The sequence below is a fragment of the Jatropha curcas genome, chromosome 11, assembly GCF_041381405.1.
Source record: "Jatropha curcas cultivar XTBG-Jc1 chromosome 11, XTBG_Jcur_1.0, whole genome shotgun sequence".
NCBI lineage: Eukaryota > Viridiplantae > Streptophyta > Magnoliopsida > Malpighiales > Euphorbiaceae > Jatropha > Jatropha curcas.
This window is the reverse complement of record NC_143161.1, coordinates 25,304,568-25,323,057: the sequence shown is the minus strand read 5'-3', so window position 1 is coordinate 25,323,057 and position 18,490 is coordinate 25,304,568. Positions and strand designations below refer to the sequence as shown.

Genomic DNA, 18,490 nt, shown 5'->3' with positions numbered 1-18,490 from the left:
AGGAAGGAAGAGTGACCTTCGATCGGCCTCTCCACCAAATCCGGTGGCCTGAAAATCGGCAAGTGGGCCTCACGCGCCATCAACAAAATCTGACGTTGTCTCATGCGCCGGCGAGTGACGGCCTGTCCAACAGTTTTCGGCGATTGGGTTTCGTCCTCCAGGATCAACTTAGTGTCAGGAATCTTTTTCGATGGGTAGTTTTCCGATCCAGCAACATTTGGTAAGCGCTTTCTTTGTTTTTTTGCTACTGCTGTTGGTGGCTTTCTCAGTTCCTTTTGCTATGCTACTGCTCTGTTGGGTTCTTGCTATTATTTGGTGCCTCTGTTTCTGAGTTGATATTGGGTTGTCTAGTTTATATTAATAATGGCTACTGGACCTAAAGATACTAAAGTTAATATTACTGAATTGATCACAGCAATGAATAAAATCACAAAACATAAACTGAAAGGGACTAATTATTTGGATTGGAGTAAGACAATAAGAATTTATTTGTGGAGTGTTGAAAAAGATGATCATCTAATTGATGATCCACCAACTGGTGACGCTAGGCAAAGTTGGCTAAGGGAAGATGCTAAGTTATTTCTACAGATTTGAAATTCTATTGATAGTGAAGTGGTTGGGTTAATTAATCATTGCGAGTTTGTTAAAGAATTAATGGAATATCTTGAATTTTTGTACTCGGAAAAAGGTAATCTGTCTCATGTGTATGAAATCTGCAAAGGATTTTATCGGGTCGACCAGCAAAGAATTGATGAAATTCTATTGACAGTGAAGTGGTTGGGTTAATTAATCATTGCGAGTTTGTTAAAGAATTAATGAAATATCTTGAATTTTTATACTCAGAAAAAGGTAATCTGTCTCGTATCTATGAAATCTGCAAAGGATTTTATCGGTTCGACCAGCAAGATAAGCCCCTTACAACTTATTTCATGGAATTAAGAAGATTTGAGGAACTTAATCTTTTATTACCTTTTAGCCCTGATGTTAAAGTTCAACAGACTCAGCGAGAACAAATGGCTGTGATGAGTTTTCTTGTAGGTCTTGCTCCGGTTTTTGAAATTGCCAAATCATAGGTTCTTTCAGGCAGTGATATTACCTCTCTTCAGGAGAATTTCGCTAGATTACTGCATACTGAAGGATTCATACCCTTTCCCTTTCTAAAACTAGTGCCCTTGTGAGTCATAATCAAGTAGCTAGGCAGCCAGAAAATAGAGGAAGAGGAGGAAATAACCGTAGTAATGGAGTAATTAATCGGGAGATGAGCATTATTATCTACCATAATTGCCATGAATCCAGTCACACTAAACGGTATTACAAGAAACTAATAAATAAGCGGCCAAGGGCAAATATGGCCACTCAAGATTCTGTAATTGCTTCTTCTGACAACACTATAACAATTTCTGCTACGGAGTATGCTGAGCTCTTTAGATACTGTTCTTCTAAGTCTGCTGATTCCTCAATTACTGCTATTTCTAATTCAAGTACTCCGAATACATGTCTTATGTCTACCTCGTTAGAGTGGGTCATTGATTCTGGTTGCACAGGTCACATGACAGGTAACCCTAGTCTCTTATCCTCATTAAAAGAACCTAAACAATTTAATCATCATGTTACTCTAGTTGATGGGTCCACATCTTCTGTCAAGTGTATTAACACCGCTAATCCCATCCCATCCCATCTCTTTTATTGTCTTCTGTTTTTTATTTGCATCGTTTTTCATTTAATCTATTGTCTGTTAGCAAAATTACTTGTATACTGAACTGTTGTGTTAAATTTTTATCCTACTTATGATGAAGCGGATTATTATAGAGAACGTGAGTCTGGTGGCCTTTATCTTCTGAATGAACAAGTTTCGTTATCTCTGGCTTGTGCTGGTGCTCTATCTTCTCTCGAGGTTCATTGTCGTTTGGGCCATCCTTCATTGTCTACTTTAAAGAAGTTGTGTCTGCAGTTTCAGTCTTTAGCAATTTTAGAATATGAATCTTGTCAATTTGCCAAACATCATCATTTACGTTTAATTTCTTGAGTCAATAAACGATTTTCATCTCCTTTTGAGTTAATTCATTTTGATGTTTGGGGTCCATGTCCTGTTATTTCTAAAACTGGCTTTAGGTATTCTGTTACTTTTGTGGATGATTATTCTCGTGTTACTTGGTTATTTTTAATGAAAACTCGTTCTGAGATATTCTCTATTTTCTATTTCTTGTGTGCTGAGATTAAAACTCAATTTAATACTTCTGTTCACATACTGCAAAGTGATAATGCTAAAAAATATCTATCTAGTTCCTTCAAAACTTATACGTCACAGAATGGTATTCTCCATCAAACATCTTATGCTGACACTCATTCTCAAAATAGGGTTGCAGAAAGAAAAAATCGACATACTCTTGAGGTTGCTAGGGCACTTCTATTCCAAATAAAGATCCCTAAACACTTTTGGGCTGATGTTGTTTCTACTGCATGTTTTTTTTATCAATCGCATGCCTTCTTCTATGCTTAATGGTGAAATTCCATATAGTGTCTTATTTCCTTCTAAGCTTCTATTTCGCATTGAACCTCGTATTTTTGGTTATATTTGTTTTGTTCATGATGTTCATCCACAGGTTTCCAAATTAGATCCAAAGTCCCTTCGTTGTGTTTTCCTTGGGCATCAAAAGGGATAGTGTTTTTTCTCTCCCGATCTTGACTGTTATCTTGTTTCTGTAGATGTCACATTCTTTGAGAATACTCCATTTTTTCCTTTTTCTATATATAAGAGTGAGGGGGAGGATGACGAGCTTTTAGTCTACACTATGCAACAACTTCCTACCTCTCCTGCACCTGCACTTGCTCCTGCTCCTGCTACAACATCTGCTGCTCCTATTCCTACTCTTGCACCAGCATTTGCTCGCCCTCGTTTTGAACAGGTTTATTCCAGAAGACCAGGGACTCTTGACTCACTTTCTCCACCCGCTGCTTCAACAGAAGATCTAGTTGCCTCTACTCAACTTGAGCCTATGCCATCCACTCCTCAGTCAGACATTGACCTTCCTATTGCTCTTCGAAAAGGTAAACACAAGTGTACCTATCCTATTTCTTCTTTTGTTAGTTATGATCATCTTTCTTCTTCATCTCATTGTTTTATTAGTAACTTAGACTCTATTTTTACCCCAAAAACTATTGTTCAAGCTTTGTCCCATCTTGGTTGGTGTGCAACAATGAAAGAGGAGATGACTGCCTTAGATACTAATGGTACTTGTGATCTTGTGCCTCTCCCTGCAGGTAAGAAAGCTATTGGTTGTAAGTGGATTTTCACTGTTAAAGTGAATCCTGATATGTCTATTGCTCGTCTCAAGGCTCGTCTAGTTGCTAAGGGCTATTCTTAGATTTATGGCATTGATTACTCTGACACTTTTTCTCCTTTAGCCAAAATTGTCTTCTGTTCGTTTGTTTATTTCTTTAGTAGCTATTTTTGATTGGCCTTTTCATCAGTTGGATGTTAATGCGTTTCTTCATGGGGATCTTTAGGAGGAAGTTTACATGGAGTAATCGCCAGGCTTTGTTGCTCAAGGGGAGTCGAGTAAAGTGTGTAAACTTCGCAATCTTTGTGGCCTAAAACAGAGTCCTCGAGCTTGGTTTGGTAGATTTTGCAATGTGGTACACCAATTTGACATGCAAAAGAGAATTTCTGATCATTCTGTATTTTTCAGAAGTACTAAGACTGCTTTGATTCTACTTATGGTTTGTTGATGACATTGTTATTACAAGGAGTGATTCAGCTGACATTACATCACTCAAATCATTTCTCCAGACTCATTTCCAGACAAAAGACTTAAGGCTGTAGAAGTATTTTTTTTGGTATTGAAGTGTCTAGGTGTAATAGATGCATCTTCTTATCTCAAAGGAAGTATGTCCTTGACTTACTGGAGGAAACTAGAAAGTTAGGTGCCAAGCCATGCAATGCTCCAATGACTCCTAATTTGCAACTTATAGCTGATGGTGAGCTATTTGATGATCTTGAGATGTATAAAAAATTGGTGGGCTTTGAATTATCTTATGATAACATGTCCAGATATTGCTTACTCTGTGAGCGTCTTAAGCCAGTTGATGTCTTCTCCTATTGTTATCCATTGGGAAGCTTTAGGACAAATATTGTGCTACTTGAATGATAATCCAACTTGTGGCCACCTTAAAATAATCATGGGCATTTGGACATTGAGTGTTTTTCAGATGCGGATTGTCAAGTTTGAAGGTTGATAGAAGATCAACTTCAAAGTATTGTGTCTTTGTAGGTGGAACTTGATATCATGGACGATTAAGAAACAAAATATAATCTCATGATAGAGTGTTGAATCAGAATATCCAACTGTGGCACAATCTGCTTGGGAAATAATTTGAATTCGTCAGCTGTTAAAAGAAATTGATTTTAAGTCGTCCTTGTCTGTAAAGTTATGGTGTAATAATCAAGCTACTCTCCACGTTGCATGAAATCCTGTATTTCATGAATGAACAAAACATATTTATTGATTGTCATTTCATTCATGAAAGGATATAACAAGGTGTTTATCTTTACAGGGCACGTTAAAACAAGTTAATAGTTATGAGATATCTTTACAAAAGCTCTAAATGGAACTCGAGTTGACTATTTTTGCAACGAGTTGGGCATGGTTAACATCTATGCTCTAACTTGAGGAGGAGTGTTAAAGATTAGTTGTAAATAGATTTCTATTAAGAGTTAGATTCCTAATAGATTTGTAGTATCTTCTATATGTATATATATGTGACCCTATTGATGAAAATATACACAATAATATTCTTCCACATTGAATTACAAATATATTGGATATACACTTTTTGAAGACGCAATAGAACATTACTAAAATTTGTTAAAGCTATTATTATGCACAAATCATATTTATGCTAGGTGCTCTGATGCTTCATCTTTCTTTGCTTTCTCTTTGTCGAGCAAGTGCAGTTTTTGAGCATCAGGCATAGCCATAATGATGGTATTTAGCTTTCTATTAATCTCCTCAACCTTTTCCATGAGTCTGTCATTTGTAAACATTCCCAGAAATACACTCTGGATGATTTCCCAGCTTTCAAGCAGCGGCAGAGCAATTATTACTGCCGATCCGATGGTGCCCCATGCTATAGCTATCACTGCCCAGAATGTAAAATATCCCAAGCCGAATTCCCCTGCATTGTAGAAGAAGACAAGTTAATCTATCTACTAATAATTCACTAAATTTGAGCACTATGGATTGTCATTGCTCTTACATATAAAGCCCATGCTTGTATTACGGTCTGTTTTCGCCATTGCAAGTGAAGAACATTTGAAACGGTGAAACATTGCTCGTAAGAGATTGAATTTACCTGCTGGAAGAGTCAGAAGTGGCCATAATATGACAATCACAACAGTGAAACCAACACCCCATTTGATTATCCAAGCTTTAGCTTTGGTAAGTTTCTCCTCCTTGAACTCTTCTATTGGTAACTCATCCTTTTCCTTTTCGACAACTGTAATCCGCTTCGTGGTCTCCCAGTCATAATTTTGGGGCGACAAAAGACTACAGACAGCATGAATAGCTCCACCTGTAAGTATAGAGACAAGGTTTCCGGCGAGCATTGGTGCATTCCGGCCAGTAGTGTCAAGATTTACATTTTTATATTCAATAGCTGTAACTGATAACCAAGTTATAATCCCCAGAACACAGCCAATGATTGTTCCAAGAATTGCACCTATTGCGTTTGCTTTGCTCCAAAGAAGCATAAAAGCTATAGGAAGAACAGCAGAACCAACAAGCACTCCCATTGCAAGATACATCCAACCTAATGAAACTCCAGCTTTATTTAATATTACTGCTAATATTCCCATAAAACATCCAAATCCTAGAACAAAAATTCTTGAAACTTTGAGGATTTTATTCCCACTCGCGTTTTGATTTATGTAAGTACGGTAGATATCATATGTGCATAATGATGAAACAGCAATTAGCTCAGAGGATCCAGCAGATGTCACAGCCCTGATCATTTTAAAAGCTTAACTTTGATCAATGGATGTTTGAAAGGTCAAGATTAGCTACTAAATAGTAATAAAGCTATGATAAATTGCAACTTACATGAAGAGCATCGTAAGAAGAAGTATAGATCCTCCTTTCCCCATCAAAGCTATAGCAGTAGCAGGAGGAACAAGTCCATGGCTTGCCTCACTCTCCGTTATAGGTAGGTCAAGGGCAAGTGCTCCTAGACCTAGAGATGTTGCCAAAGAGAACGGTACGGCAAACCACACCAGTCCACCCAGTAAGTACCCTTTATGAGTTGATGAAGGCCTCGCAGCTATGGCGCTCACCCAGTACCCCTGAAATTTGAGAAAGCTCATAGTATGTATATGCTGATAGATAGATAGAAGAAACCAGAATAAGATTGTAAAGCACATTTTCAAGCTTACATTGTCAACAAAAACTGTACCAAAGTTGCCAACAATATTTATAATCCCAAAAACCAGACCACCTGAGCTCAACAATGTTAGATAAGATCCTTTGTAGTTTCCATTGACAGGACCACAGGATTGCCCTTCATGTGAAATTGGCTCTTGACATACTCTAGACTTACTAGCCACTTCCACCAAACGGGCATAAATGACTTTGGGACTTCCCAGCTCACTACTTGCCGTGTAAACTAAGTACACAAAAATGACCAGAACAACATGCACTGAAAAACACAGCTACATTAGTTAGGCCCTGACTGGAGTTCGAACGGTTAACCTTACAGTCATCGAGACGAATTCAAATTGCCGAGTAAAATCAAGTACCTATAACAGAATGTATATAGCTTGCCAAGAAAGTTGCTTTTAGCCCACCAGCAAGAGTATAAACAATTACTCCAAGTGGAATTAGAAAGCTAGCAGAGTAAATGTTCACTCCAGTGAGTGCATTTACAACAGCAGAACCACCAAGAAGCAGCATAGCAGTTACAATAACGTTTGTGAGCAAGCAAAAAATGAGGAAGACAACATGTGCAGCAGTTCCCCAACTGAAGCATGTAAAAATAGCATTTTATCAGTAAATTTATAGCTAAACTATGATAATCAGTGCCCATTATCTTCAAGATTTAGATCAAACATACCGAGCTTTAACAATTTCACAGATTGTATGAGCGTGGGGAGCTTTTCTTTTGATTTCTATGGCCATTATACCAAACAAGAGCACCTGTTGATTCAAATTTTGAAATTTATACCCTCTTCTGAGACATGTAGTTATAAGTTACTTATCGCTAAGGAAACAAATGGGATAAGGAAAAAGAACATGCCTGGATAGTAGCCCCACTAGCATACCAAAAAGGTCCACTAATTCCATACTCCCAAGCAACATTGGAGCTTTGCAAAATTGTAGCAGCCCATGTCCACTATGCAATTTCATGATCATTAAAATCGTGATTAACCTAATAATAGGATTTAGGAATCAACTATACAGCTAATTCTCTCAAGTATCTATATGTATCTCTTTCTTTCTCTCCTGCTTATGTGCTCTGTACAGTCACTCAATAGGTAAATCATAAATTAAAAAACATGAAACAAATTTTTTTGTTTATTTTATTTTTGCAATTCCCATATTTTTAGATAACTCTTACATAGTTGAGACAATAAAACTGGGATTGTAAACAAAAAGAGCTTAGCCATTTTATTGAGATTGAGCTTGGCCCCATAAAAGTATACTCGAGCTTGAAGAACCAACCTCAATCTTAACTTATTTACAGTTTCATAATTCAAAAAAGGTTGTGGTATTTTTATGGGCATAAACTCGAGCTTGAACAGGGGCCGTTTATTAAATAAGCTACTACCAGCTTTTTCCGAACTGAATCTCCAGCAACTCATTAGCAGCTTGGCTGATTAATGGTGCTCATAAAACCCATTCATCCACTGCATTCAATAACTTGTGGGACTTACTTGGGATACAATTGCACTAGCAATAAGTCCAGTTTTGACATTCCTGCCTGCTGTGTTGAACCATTCTGAGGTATGCCGAGACCCAACATATCTTTTCTCCAACCAAACCTGAAAAACCCAAATATTCACAATATAAAATTTAAAAACTAAGTTTGGTCAACAGAGATTTCAAGTTCCGTATTGGGTCAGAGCTAATCAATTAACGGAAAAACAGGAATTACCAAGAAAGAAGTGAAGACAGCAAAAAAGACTCCAAAACCAAGAATAACAGAGTAGCCAACGCCTTGATTGAGGACAGGCTTGCCCTGAAAGAAACTGGATTGCCTCAAGCACTCTCCTCCATCTTCAGACACTTTATAATACTTCGCTGAGAATCCAAAAGGCGGACACGTAGAAGCCATTGATGAACCAATAAGGTCTGTATATATCTTCTTAATTTCCACTTCAATTGCACTTCTTCTTCATTTCTTTCTTTCCTAGAAAAAAAGAAGTCGTTGGTTTTGGTCTTAGCAGTCAGTGTAAAGAGTCCTGTTAATTATAAAGACTAAGGAGACATAGAGAAGAAGGAGACAAAGTCTTTGCGTTGCTCACTACGAATCTCTTGCTGGAATCTCTTGGAATCTGATCACAACCAATCCATTTATTGGACGTTTTTTTTTTATCTTTTTATTTTCAGTATTAAATTAACTCTACAGTCAATAGAATACAGGGGTGTGCACGGACCGCAGGAATCCTGATCATTATAAAAAACCGTCCTGAATTTTTCATCCCGAGAAATACCCAATATTAATTTAATAGTTTCGTTCCGAATTTCATCTAAAAAATAATTATGGGATGAGACTGGTTCTTTGATTAAAATCGACCTGTACTGTTACAAGTTTCATCCCATTCTGTCCCATTCCAAAATCAAGTATTTCCGTTCTATTTTTTCTTTAAAATTTTAATTTTTTTATAAATTTCAAATTATATCCATAAAATCATTTCATTGTTTGATTTTTAGTTTTTTTTTTGATGCCAATTACTTGCAGAAGTAATGTTAATAGAAAAAAAAATTTTTACCGATATAATATTATAAATCGTTTATATTTGAAAAAAATGAGAAACCGATATCATTATTAGTTATGTCTTAAGTATTCTTCCAAATATTTTCACTGCCATTTTGAATATAATTATCTTTAGTTGAGTTAGAATATTTTTCCTTCATTTTTTAAAAAAATTGAATTCAAGTGTTGCTAATTGAGTTGAAATTATTGTAAGAAATTTATTTATTTTGACTTATTGATTATGTTTTCTTTGGTTAACTAAAATATTTGGGTTAAGCTTTATAATCCAAAAGGTCTAATTTAAATCCATTATTAAAGAGTGATAAGTAAAAGTATTAATGGATCAATTAAATGTGTTTGATTTAAATGTGGTTAATCGTAAATTGAATTAGGATTTTATATCCTATTAGGATTATGATGGGAGACCCGAATAGTTTCTTTTATATATATACTATTATTTTTAATGTGTGTTGCACATTATTTATACTCGTTGTACTTACTCATTACATTTATTATTTTAGAACATATAAAATAAATGCATTAAAATATAACGCTTAATTATATAATGAATTTTTAAATAAAAATTAATAAATAAAAATTAATTTCTTCAAAAAAAAAAAAATTTAGCTAAGAGATTAAGAGTAAAATAATTAATTAATATATATGAAAACAAAGGAGAATAATAAAGTAAAGAGTTTTTATTAATTGAAATCTATTAAGAAATTGTAGTAAATCAATATATATAATAATCCTCATTTTCGCCTACGAATGTAATGTATGACTTGACTTGAGAGCTTATGTATTGCATCATTGTATTAGAAGAATTCTTTTTTCTTTAGGCTCAAAAGAGCCTATAGAGTGGGGTCCCGTCTCTCCAGCCTTCATTTTGGGTGCTCCGCATTTTGATTCTTTGAATGTATAATAGAATTGCATTTTCAATATATATATATATATATATATATATATATATATATATATATATATATATATTGCATGTATAGGCATCTCAATAAAGTATCAATAAAATTAAAAATTTCTTAATTAGAATAAAACGAAATTATCCTTGATGAAATTTTTAATATAATTTTAATCAATCAATAAAATTAAAAGTTTCCTAATTAGAATGAGACTAATTATCTTTATTGATATTTTTAATCAATCAATAAAATACCAATAAAATTAAAAAATTCTTAATTAGAATAGGACTAAATTTTCCTTAATGATATTTTAAATTAACGAATCTATAATATATATACAAATATTAAATTGAACTTAAAATAGAAGTCCAACAATTAATTAAAATGTTAAACAGAATATATGAAACAGGATACATTTATCTTTATGTGCTTAAATTAAAATTTTTATTCCTTAATATTTGTCCTTTATGAATCTAAAATGTACCGAAATACTGTTGCAATGTTAAAACTAAAAAAGAATAAACAATAATTTGATCAATCTAATTCAAAAATATGTAAAAATTCTAGAAAATAAAAAGTTACAACCATTAGCTAAATTAAATATATAAGAAACTAATAAACTTATATTTATTACTAAACTATAAAATTTAATTTTTTTAAAAAATATACAATTTAATTAGAAAATTAAGAACAAAATAATTAATAACTCCACGATGATGATGAATATTAGACTTAAAAAAATATAAAAAATTCGCTGCAAAAAGTTATGAATATAATAAATTGGTAAAAACTAACATGTCCCAATTACATATTTAGAAGAATATTTACCTTTATAAGTTGCAACAATTGATCTTTTGTAACCATTCTAATAGAAGTCTTCTACTTTCTAACGTTTGCTTTCTCTCAATTAGCTCTAAAAAGGCCTATTTATAGCAAGCGCTTAGGTTAATTAGATTAATATTAGGATTCCTAATTGATTTAATATTCCTATTTAGTTGATATAGAATATTCCTTAATGATTTTATTTAAAATAAATAATTTATAATTAACCAATAAAATTAAAAGTCTATTGGGATGTTTTAAAGACCCAATGACCTCCCCATTCGTACTTTTATATATATATATATATATATATATATATATATATATATATATATATATATATATATATATATATATATATATTATGTCATTTCTCTCTAGTCTATGCCATTAAAAAGACAAAATATTCTCCATTCATTAGAAGTTCATAGACATAGAGAAGAAGCACTTAGCTGTTCATCCTTTACTCCATCAGCTCCACAAGCGGCTGCTCTACTTTTATGAGCTCCAATTTCTTACCCTTATCAGCCACTGCCACCTAACCTCTTTCAATAACCACTAACTTTTAACCAACCTCCTCATTCCTATTACCATTATTCCTAATTGTCATAATAGCCACCAGCTTTACCATCTTATCCTTACAAGTTGCAACCAGCATACCATCAATCTCAGTCCCATTAACATCACCACCCTCAAGCTCAACCTCAGCATTCCCAACTATCATAGCAACCACTAGCTCTACGTTCCTACCTTTACTAGTCATAACCACCATACCAACTGCCGCAATAGCCATAAACTTCACCTTTTTACTATAGTCATAACTACCATACCATCCAACCCACCCTTACCAGTCGCAACCACCATACCATGCACCCCATTCCTATTACCATCATCATCCACAACCTCAATCTTAGAAAAATTTCCCAAAACCCTTCATCCTAATTACTATTCCCACCAATTGTCGGAACAACCGCTACCATCACACAACCCCATTATTCTCAGTATGTTGCCTGATCCATTTGTCAATATCAAAATTCTTGGATGGGAAGAGGATGTGACTATGTTGAGCTGTTCATCTATTGGTAAGCAGGTGTTTGCAAGGGTTAGTAAATCTTGCCCCCTTGATATGCACATGTTTAATATAAACAAGGCTTAAATTCTAAAAGCAATTGAAAGATTCTCCATTTTGAATGAATTCTAGTATATCTACGAAGATTGCCAACCATTTCGAACTTACCTGAAAAACCTTTTATGTGAGGAGTAAGAAAAGCAAAAGGAGGAGCAAGTGAAGAAGAAAATTAGTGTTATATTTGCCATTATTAAGTAAATATCACAATTTTATTTATATTACGATTGAAATTTTAAAAAATAAACAAACAATAAAAGCTAGACCTTATAAATATTTACAAAATATTCCTAATTGATAATTATATTGGAAATTTATATTACAAGAAGTCTTTTTTATGAATCTTATTTATGTTTGTAATGTAATTAATTGTTTTTTTTTGAAATTGATATTGCATAAACTTCCTACTTAGTATTAGAAACATACACCTTGCTGACACTCTAACAAAAATGTCATATAGTAACACATAAGAAATGTTGCTAAAACTTCTAAAAATGTCACTAAATGTTTTTACCAACATTTTCCCTAGATGTTGCTTAAATGTCACTTAAGTGGGTGTGGTTTAAAGTTAAAGCAACAATTAATACAAATGTTGGTATATATGTATAGTGACATTATAATGAACCTACTACAACATATATTAAACGTAACTATATATTTGAACTAAAATAACATTTATAAAATGACACCTAAATAATTTACAAATTGTCATTAAATTTATATGGCAACATATATAAATGTTGTTTTAGGTGTCTATTGTAATATTTACAAAATGTGGTTCAAAATTATATCAAAACGTCACTAATATAATTTTATACAATGTTTAGCATATTTCAGTTTTAAACTATATTTTATCACTACAAGTAGTTAATTAATTGTTAATGGATATGTTATTGCAACAATTATAAAAATGACACTGTATTTTAAGCAATAATTATTACAAATGTAGGTATATGTATACAATATTCCTATAAATCTTGTGGCAACATAAGATAATTGTCTTTAGTACTAAAATGAAATGACATTTATAAGCGATGCCTATAAAATTTAGAATATTTATGAAATGTTATATGAATAATAAATATAAATTGTTGTTTTAAATTTCGATTTTGATAATTATCAAATATTTTAAAAAGTTATGTCAAGAAATATCATTAATAAATTATATTGTTACATTTAACATCTAGTAAAATAATAAGTGAAATCATAAATATATCACAAAATACATTCATTGGTATGTAATTAGAAATATATTATTGAAATTAAAGGAATCCATTATAATGTTGCAAAGTAAATAGAACTACTTACAACAACTCAAATGTCAATATAAAATAAGGCTTTTACTACCATACAAATTAGTTAGTTTCTGTATTGGTAGTGAAGTGATAAATATTATCCACGTGTAAAGGGCATTTGCTACAGCAGGTTTTGGTGATCGGTTACTTCATTTATTTTTTTTTAAGGAAGAAAAATACGTGGGTTAAAATTCTTATTCATATGAAAAAAATTACTAAAATCAGTCAGGTTCTAAGAACCTGTAAATTGGAGTTGAGAGAGGAGTTCCTTCTTTCTTTTGAGTATTCTTTTGCTATACTCAGTGGTTTCAAATGTAGAGAATGTGTGTGGCTTTTTTCACGACGCTGCCATCAACTCAAGTAAAGGATTTTGTAGTGAATCAAGGTGGTGGCTACGAGAATGTTGGTTTTACTACAAAAGGTTTGTATAATTTTGTAGATGTCGATCGTAGGGAGCAGATTATTGATACTGATTCTGAAACTGCTTTAGTATATTTATATGCTAAAGTTGAAGGAGACCCAAATTTTTATTGCAAATATATAGTAGACGGTGAAAATAGGTTATAACATCCATTTTGGGCTGACTCTAGGTCTCGATCAGATTATGCAAGTTTTGGTGATATTCTAATTTTCGATATCATATATAAAACCAATGCAGATAAGATGCCTTTTGTAATACTTGTTGGAGTAAATCACTATCAAGCGACGATAATATATGGGTGTGAATTACTGCCTGATGAAATTGAAAACACTTACATATGAGTTTTAAAAAGATTTTTAGAGGCCATGAATCAGAAAGAGCCTCAATCTGTCATCAATGATGAGGACAAGCAAATGAGAAAGGCGATTGAGAAGATATTTCCACAAACTACTCACAGGGTTTGTTGTTATCATCTTCAAAGGAATGCACGTTCAAATGTGAATGATGGCAGATTTTATGAGATTTTTGAGCAATGTCTAAAGAAAATAAAAATTGTAACTGAGTTTGATATAGTATAGCACAGAATGATTGTGGATCTTGAGTTGCAAAATCATGAGTGGGTTTCGAAGATGTATGAGATTCGTGCTAGATGGGCTGAAGCTTTTTTTGTTGGAAAATTCTTAGCCGGAATGAGGAGCACACATTGTGAAGGTATGAATGCATATATGAATTGATTTTTACTGAGTCATTTTAAATTATATGAGTTTGTACAAGAGTTTGATCGAGGTGTTCGAAGAATGAGATATAAAGATCTGAAATTGGATTGTGATAGCAATAATAAAAATCAATTTTGCTGAGTCATTTACACTGTCTTGAAAAACATGTTGTAAGTTTGTATACTAGAGTTGTACTCTTCAAAGTTCATAAGCAATTAAAAAATGAAGCATTGCTTAGTGTTAGTATGTGTGAGGTTTTTCGAGATAGGCATGTTTATACTGTTACTGAATTTTCAAGCCAACCTCGAATTGGACTATTACTTATTTTCTAACTTTTAAAGGTATTACATGAATTTTGAAAACAATTGGTATTCCTTATTGCCATTGTTTTTGTATTATGAAGTCTGAACACTTGGTGACAATTCCGCCTAGTTTGATACTCAAGCGATGGACTAAGAAAGTGAAGATATACCCTCAAATGATGCCATGCATCTCATAAGACAATCCAAATATTACTTCATTCATTAGATGTGGTTCTCTGAATATGAACTATGACAAGTTATGTTATTAGGCCTCCAAAACGGATGAAGGATATAACATAAAAAAAACTGATTTAGAGAAATTAACTTGTGTGGTTGAAGAAATTTGAAATTCCAATAAAGGTGATGATGCAGTTTCAAATGGAGCAAGAGAAGACCCTAAAGATGTTATCAAAGACCTACAGATTGTAGAGAACAAAGGTAGCAAAAGTGAGTTATCAGTTAAAGGAAAGGCGGTTGGGCGTTGTGGCCATTGTAAGAAAGTAGGCCACACAATTTGCACATGCTCGCAATTTATTAGATCTACTAATAATGAGAAAGAATCCTCATCCTCTTTGACTTTTTCATTGAATGATGATTATCAAAGTAGCGCATCTATTGGGCCTAATTAAATGAATATAATTAGCATCAAAGGAAGAATGGTATTGAAAGTAACCAAAAAAGAGAGTATGCTGCATAGAGTAGGTAAGATAAGTTATTTAATTTGAGCATCTTGTCTGTTGTTTTATAAATTCTAATGACAGTGGTTAGGATGGTTTTAATGTATTGATTTATTGCATTTTTTCTAATGCATTAGTAAGTCTTTCTACATTTTTTTTTGTATTTTTCTGCAATTTGGATTATAACTCCTAGTGATCTCTGATGATAAGATTCGCCAAAATCTATTTTGAATATCTGCATGGATAGATTTGCAAAGCTTTATGGGGGTGAAACCAAAAGTTTGGCGGTTCAGCAATAAAGAAAAAGAAGCTCTAGAAAATCTTAGTAAGGTCCTGATTTTCTAACAAACTTGGCTTTGGTCTTGAATTTAACAATACAACCTATGTATATTTGTATATAAATATTTCTTTAACTTCTGAGCTTAGTATGTTTTCTCATCTTTAATCCTTCCTAAGACATAATTAATCTTCTATTTTTGGTTTCTTTGTTTGATGATAGCAATGGTCTTGAAGTTCTTTTTTATTATTCTGTTTTTTGTGGGTTTGAGTTGGTGAGTTTGATTTTATAACTGGTGAGTTTATTTTTTCTGGGTAGTAGTTGGAATAATCATTTCTCAGAAATTCCCAACTTTGACTTATTATTTTCTGATAATCCACTACATATATTTATAGGTCTCCATTCTGTAAAATTATATAGGCATCTTGTTGTCTTGTGTCTAACCCATAAGAAATTGTTTGAGTGGAGGGATAACAAATGATAAGAAAGAAGAAAGGGATGGGATAAGGTTTGCACATATTTGCTGAAATTGGAAGAGAAAGAATTAACATTGTTTTCAATGAGGGAGTAAGAATTACCTATGATTTTGTAACTTTCAATAGATGGCTAGTCACACTTTTTTTTTTCCCTAAAACTAAAGTTGCACTCAGCTCCTTTGTATTTTTGTATGATTCAGTAATGTATATTTATCTTTTAGCTCCTCAATTTTTTTCCTTGGACTTTGTGTTTTGTATTTCACCAATTCAAACCTAAAAGGAAGACTTGAATTTACTGTTGAAGAATAATGAATGCTTACTCAATTTGCTATATTTGAGTTTTCTACACTTTGATATAATTTGAGTATTTTATGTGCAATTATGTTGCATTTATTTCCATATTATATTGTAAGTTTATATGCTTTTTTTCGCTCTTTTTTTGCAGGTTTTCTACTCTTTTTCCTACAATTCTTGAACAGTTTGTGCAATAATTTTTTGATTCTATTCTTTCCTACTTATTAATGAGCTTGATGAGGAATTATTGAAGATTTTGATTATGGTAAATGTGGAAGATTTTGTTGAGTTTGTTAACGAATTTGTAAATTTTGTAGCTCCTATATGGTACCTCAATTGTGTTGTTTAGAATTTTATTCATATAATGTGTTCTTTTTTCGGCTGGTTGTGTATGGAGCCATATTTTTAACAAATTAAGACAACAATATGCAACATTTGTTTATTCTGAATTTTGAGCAGGGTTATATCATGTTTTCTGATAGTTAATATATTTGTGTGAAATGTACCCACTTATATATTTGCTGGGACTCAGTTTTCTAGTTTGATAGTATCAACCAGTTCATAGTTTATATAAATCCTCTAATCAGTAGCAATAAAGTACTCTCTTTATGCCCAAATAGTTGTCGCATTTATGGATTTAACATACGATTAATCATTTTTTTTCTATTTGTACTTTCTGTATATGATCAATAGGGGTTACTTCAATTCTTAAAAAAATTCTCTCTACTACTAACACATAGTGTTCCCGAAATCTCTCCGATATTATGGTTGGACACCAAGGTTGAGATTTAAAAGTTTCTAGTTCAAGTTACAACAATTAATATTTCGTTGGATTATTTGTGTAAGTAATTAATAATTAAATTTAGTGTTAAGATATTGTAAATTAGGGCTGTAACATCCCTTCCCGGTCCACCCGTTAACCCGAATGAACCGAGCCGAGACGCTACAATCTGGTTGAACTTATGTCCTGTCATGCTGATATCATCCTGTATGCTAAATATGAATACAAAACACTCCCAATTAAACTCCAAACTTCCAATATCTCCAACTAATCATCATGACACAATAACACTATCTATATGTATAGTCATAACTGTATAAATCCTCAATAGCATTTAATATCCAGTAATTAATTGCATTCATGATCTATATCAAGTTTTCATGACCAAATCATACCAACTATAGTAAAATATTTCATATTCAATCATTTCATAAGTATTATTCTTATCTCCAAATACTTACACCAAAATAATTACATGCTTCAATTATATTTCCAATCACATAAGTTCTAACAAATGTAATAATTATACATGCCATAAATCTTAATACATGCCATAATTCTTAATTATACAACTCTCAATCTACTATGACCAAATTAATCACTTCTGCTTTGATAGTACTCTTTAAGTCTTCAAGTAGCAACCACGATCTTAATCTACGCGTGATAAAAATCGACGCGCTAAGTATAAAACTCAGTGGTGCTCATAATTCACATACTTAACAAAGTGTGATGACAACTAACTTAAAATACAAAGTTTCATAAAAACATTGAAAATCATAGATTCAGTAAATTTCAACATCAATGTATCTTTATAGCAAAGAATAAACTTCTAATGCATAACATAAATAATTTAGTTCAAATTATCTCATAACTCCTTTACATGAACTTTTAATCACACATATCATGAGACTATCATGATCTTACCTGCTGTTCATTATGTTGTATGACTTAAATAAATAAACATATAAGAACACATAACAGTATATTTTTATTGTCTTACTTGCTGTTCATTATGCTGTATGACTTATGCACTTTTAGTCACATCATACAAGTTATGTTGTATGGCTCCTTAAAATTTAATAAATAAACTTGTAAGCATATATAGCATTATACTTTCATGATCTTACCTGGTGTTCTTTATGCTGTATGAATTCTGTACCTTTTATTAAAACTCAGTGAATATCGCAACGAATAAAGAAACATATAAGCACATACATATGTAGAAATAAACATGTACTCACATATGGAATGTAAGCACACATATCATGATACTTTCATTATCATACTTGCTGCTCATTGTACTGTATGATTATGCAATTTGTAGTCAATATAACTGTATAGCTCCATAAGGTTATAGTGAAACCAAAGTGATAAGAAAAACTGTATGAAACTGGATGAAACTGTATGCTTGGCTGCTAT

The 18,490-nt window shown here is 32.5% G+C and overlaps 1 protein-coding gene and 1 pseudogene across 2 annotated transcripts; one reads left to right on the top strand and one right to left on the bottom strand.

The window, feature by feature from the left end:
• Positions 1–4,778: 4,778 nt before the first annotated feature.
• On the bottom strand, positions 4,779–8,532 carry DUR3 (urea-proton symporter DEGRADATION OF UREA 3 (DUR3)). Of its 2 annotated transcripts, none has more exons than XM_012219671.4 (9): positions 8,146–8,532; positions 7,925–8,032; positions 7,288–7,383; positions 7,105–7,187; positions 6,791–7,011; positions 6,428–6,690; positions 6,099–6,337; positions 5,257–6,002; positions 4,779–5,175 (listed from the first exon to the last, which is right to left on the bottom strand). In XM_012219671.4, the coding sequence occupies exons 1-9, from the start codon at positions 8,323–8,325 to the stop codon at positions 4,895–4,897; spliced, it is 2,217 nt and encodes a 738-aa protein (XP_012075061.1). In that variant the 5' UTR covers positions 8,326–8,532; the 3' UTR covers positions 4,779–4,894. The 2 variants fall into 2 exon arrangements, with proteins under 2 accessions (XP_012075061.1, XP_012075062.1); XM_012219672.4 differs by having other exon boundaries at positions 5,353–6,002; positions 8,146–8,530.
• A 4,855-nt stretch (positions 8,533–13,387) lies between these two features.
• LOC149492814 (protein FAR-RED IMPAIRED RESPONSE 1-like) lies at positions 13,388–15,195 on the top strand (annotated as a pseudogene).
• Positions 15,196–18,490: the final 3,295 nt, after the last annotated feature.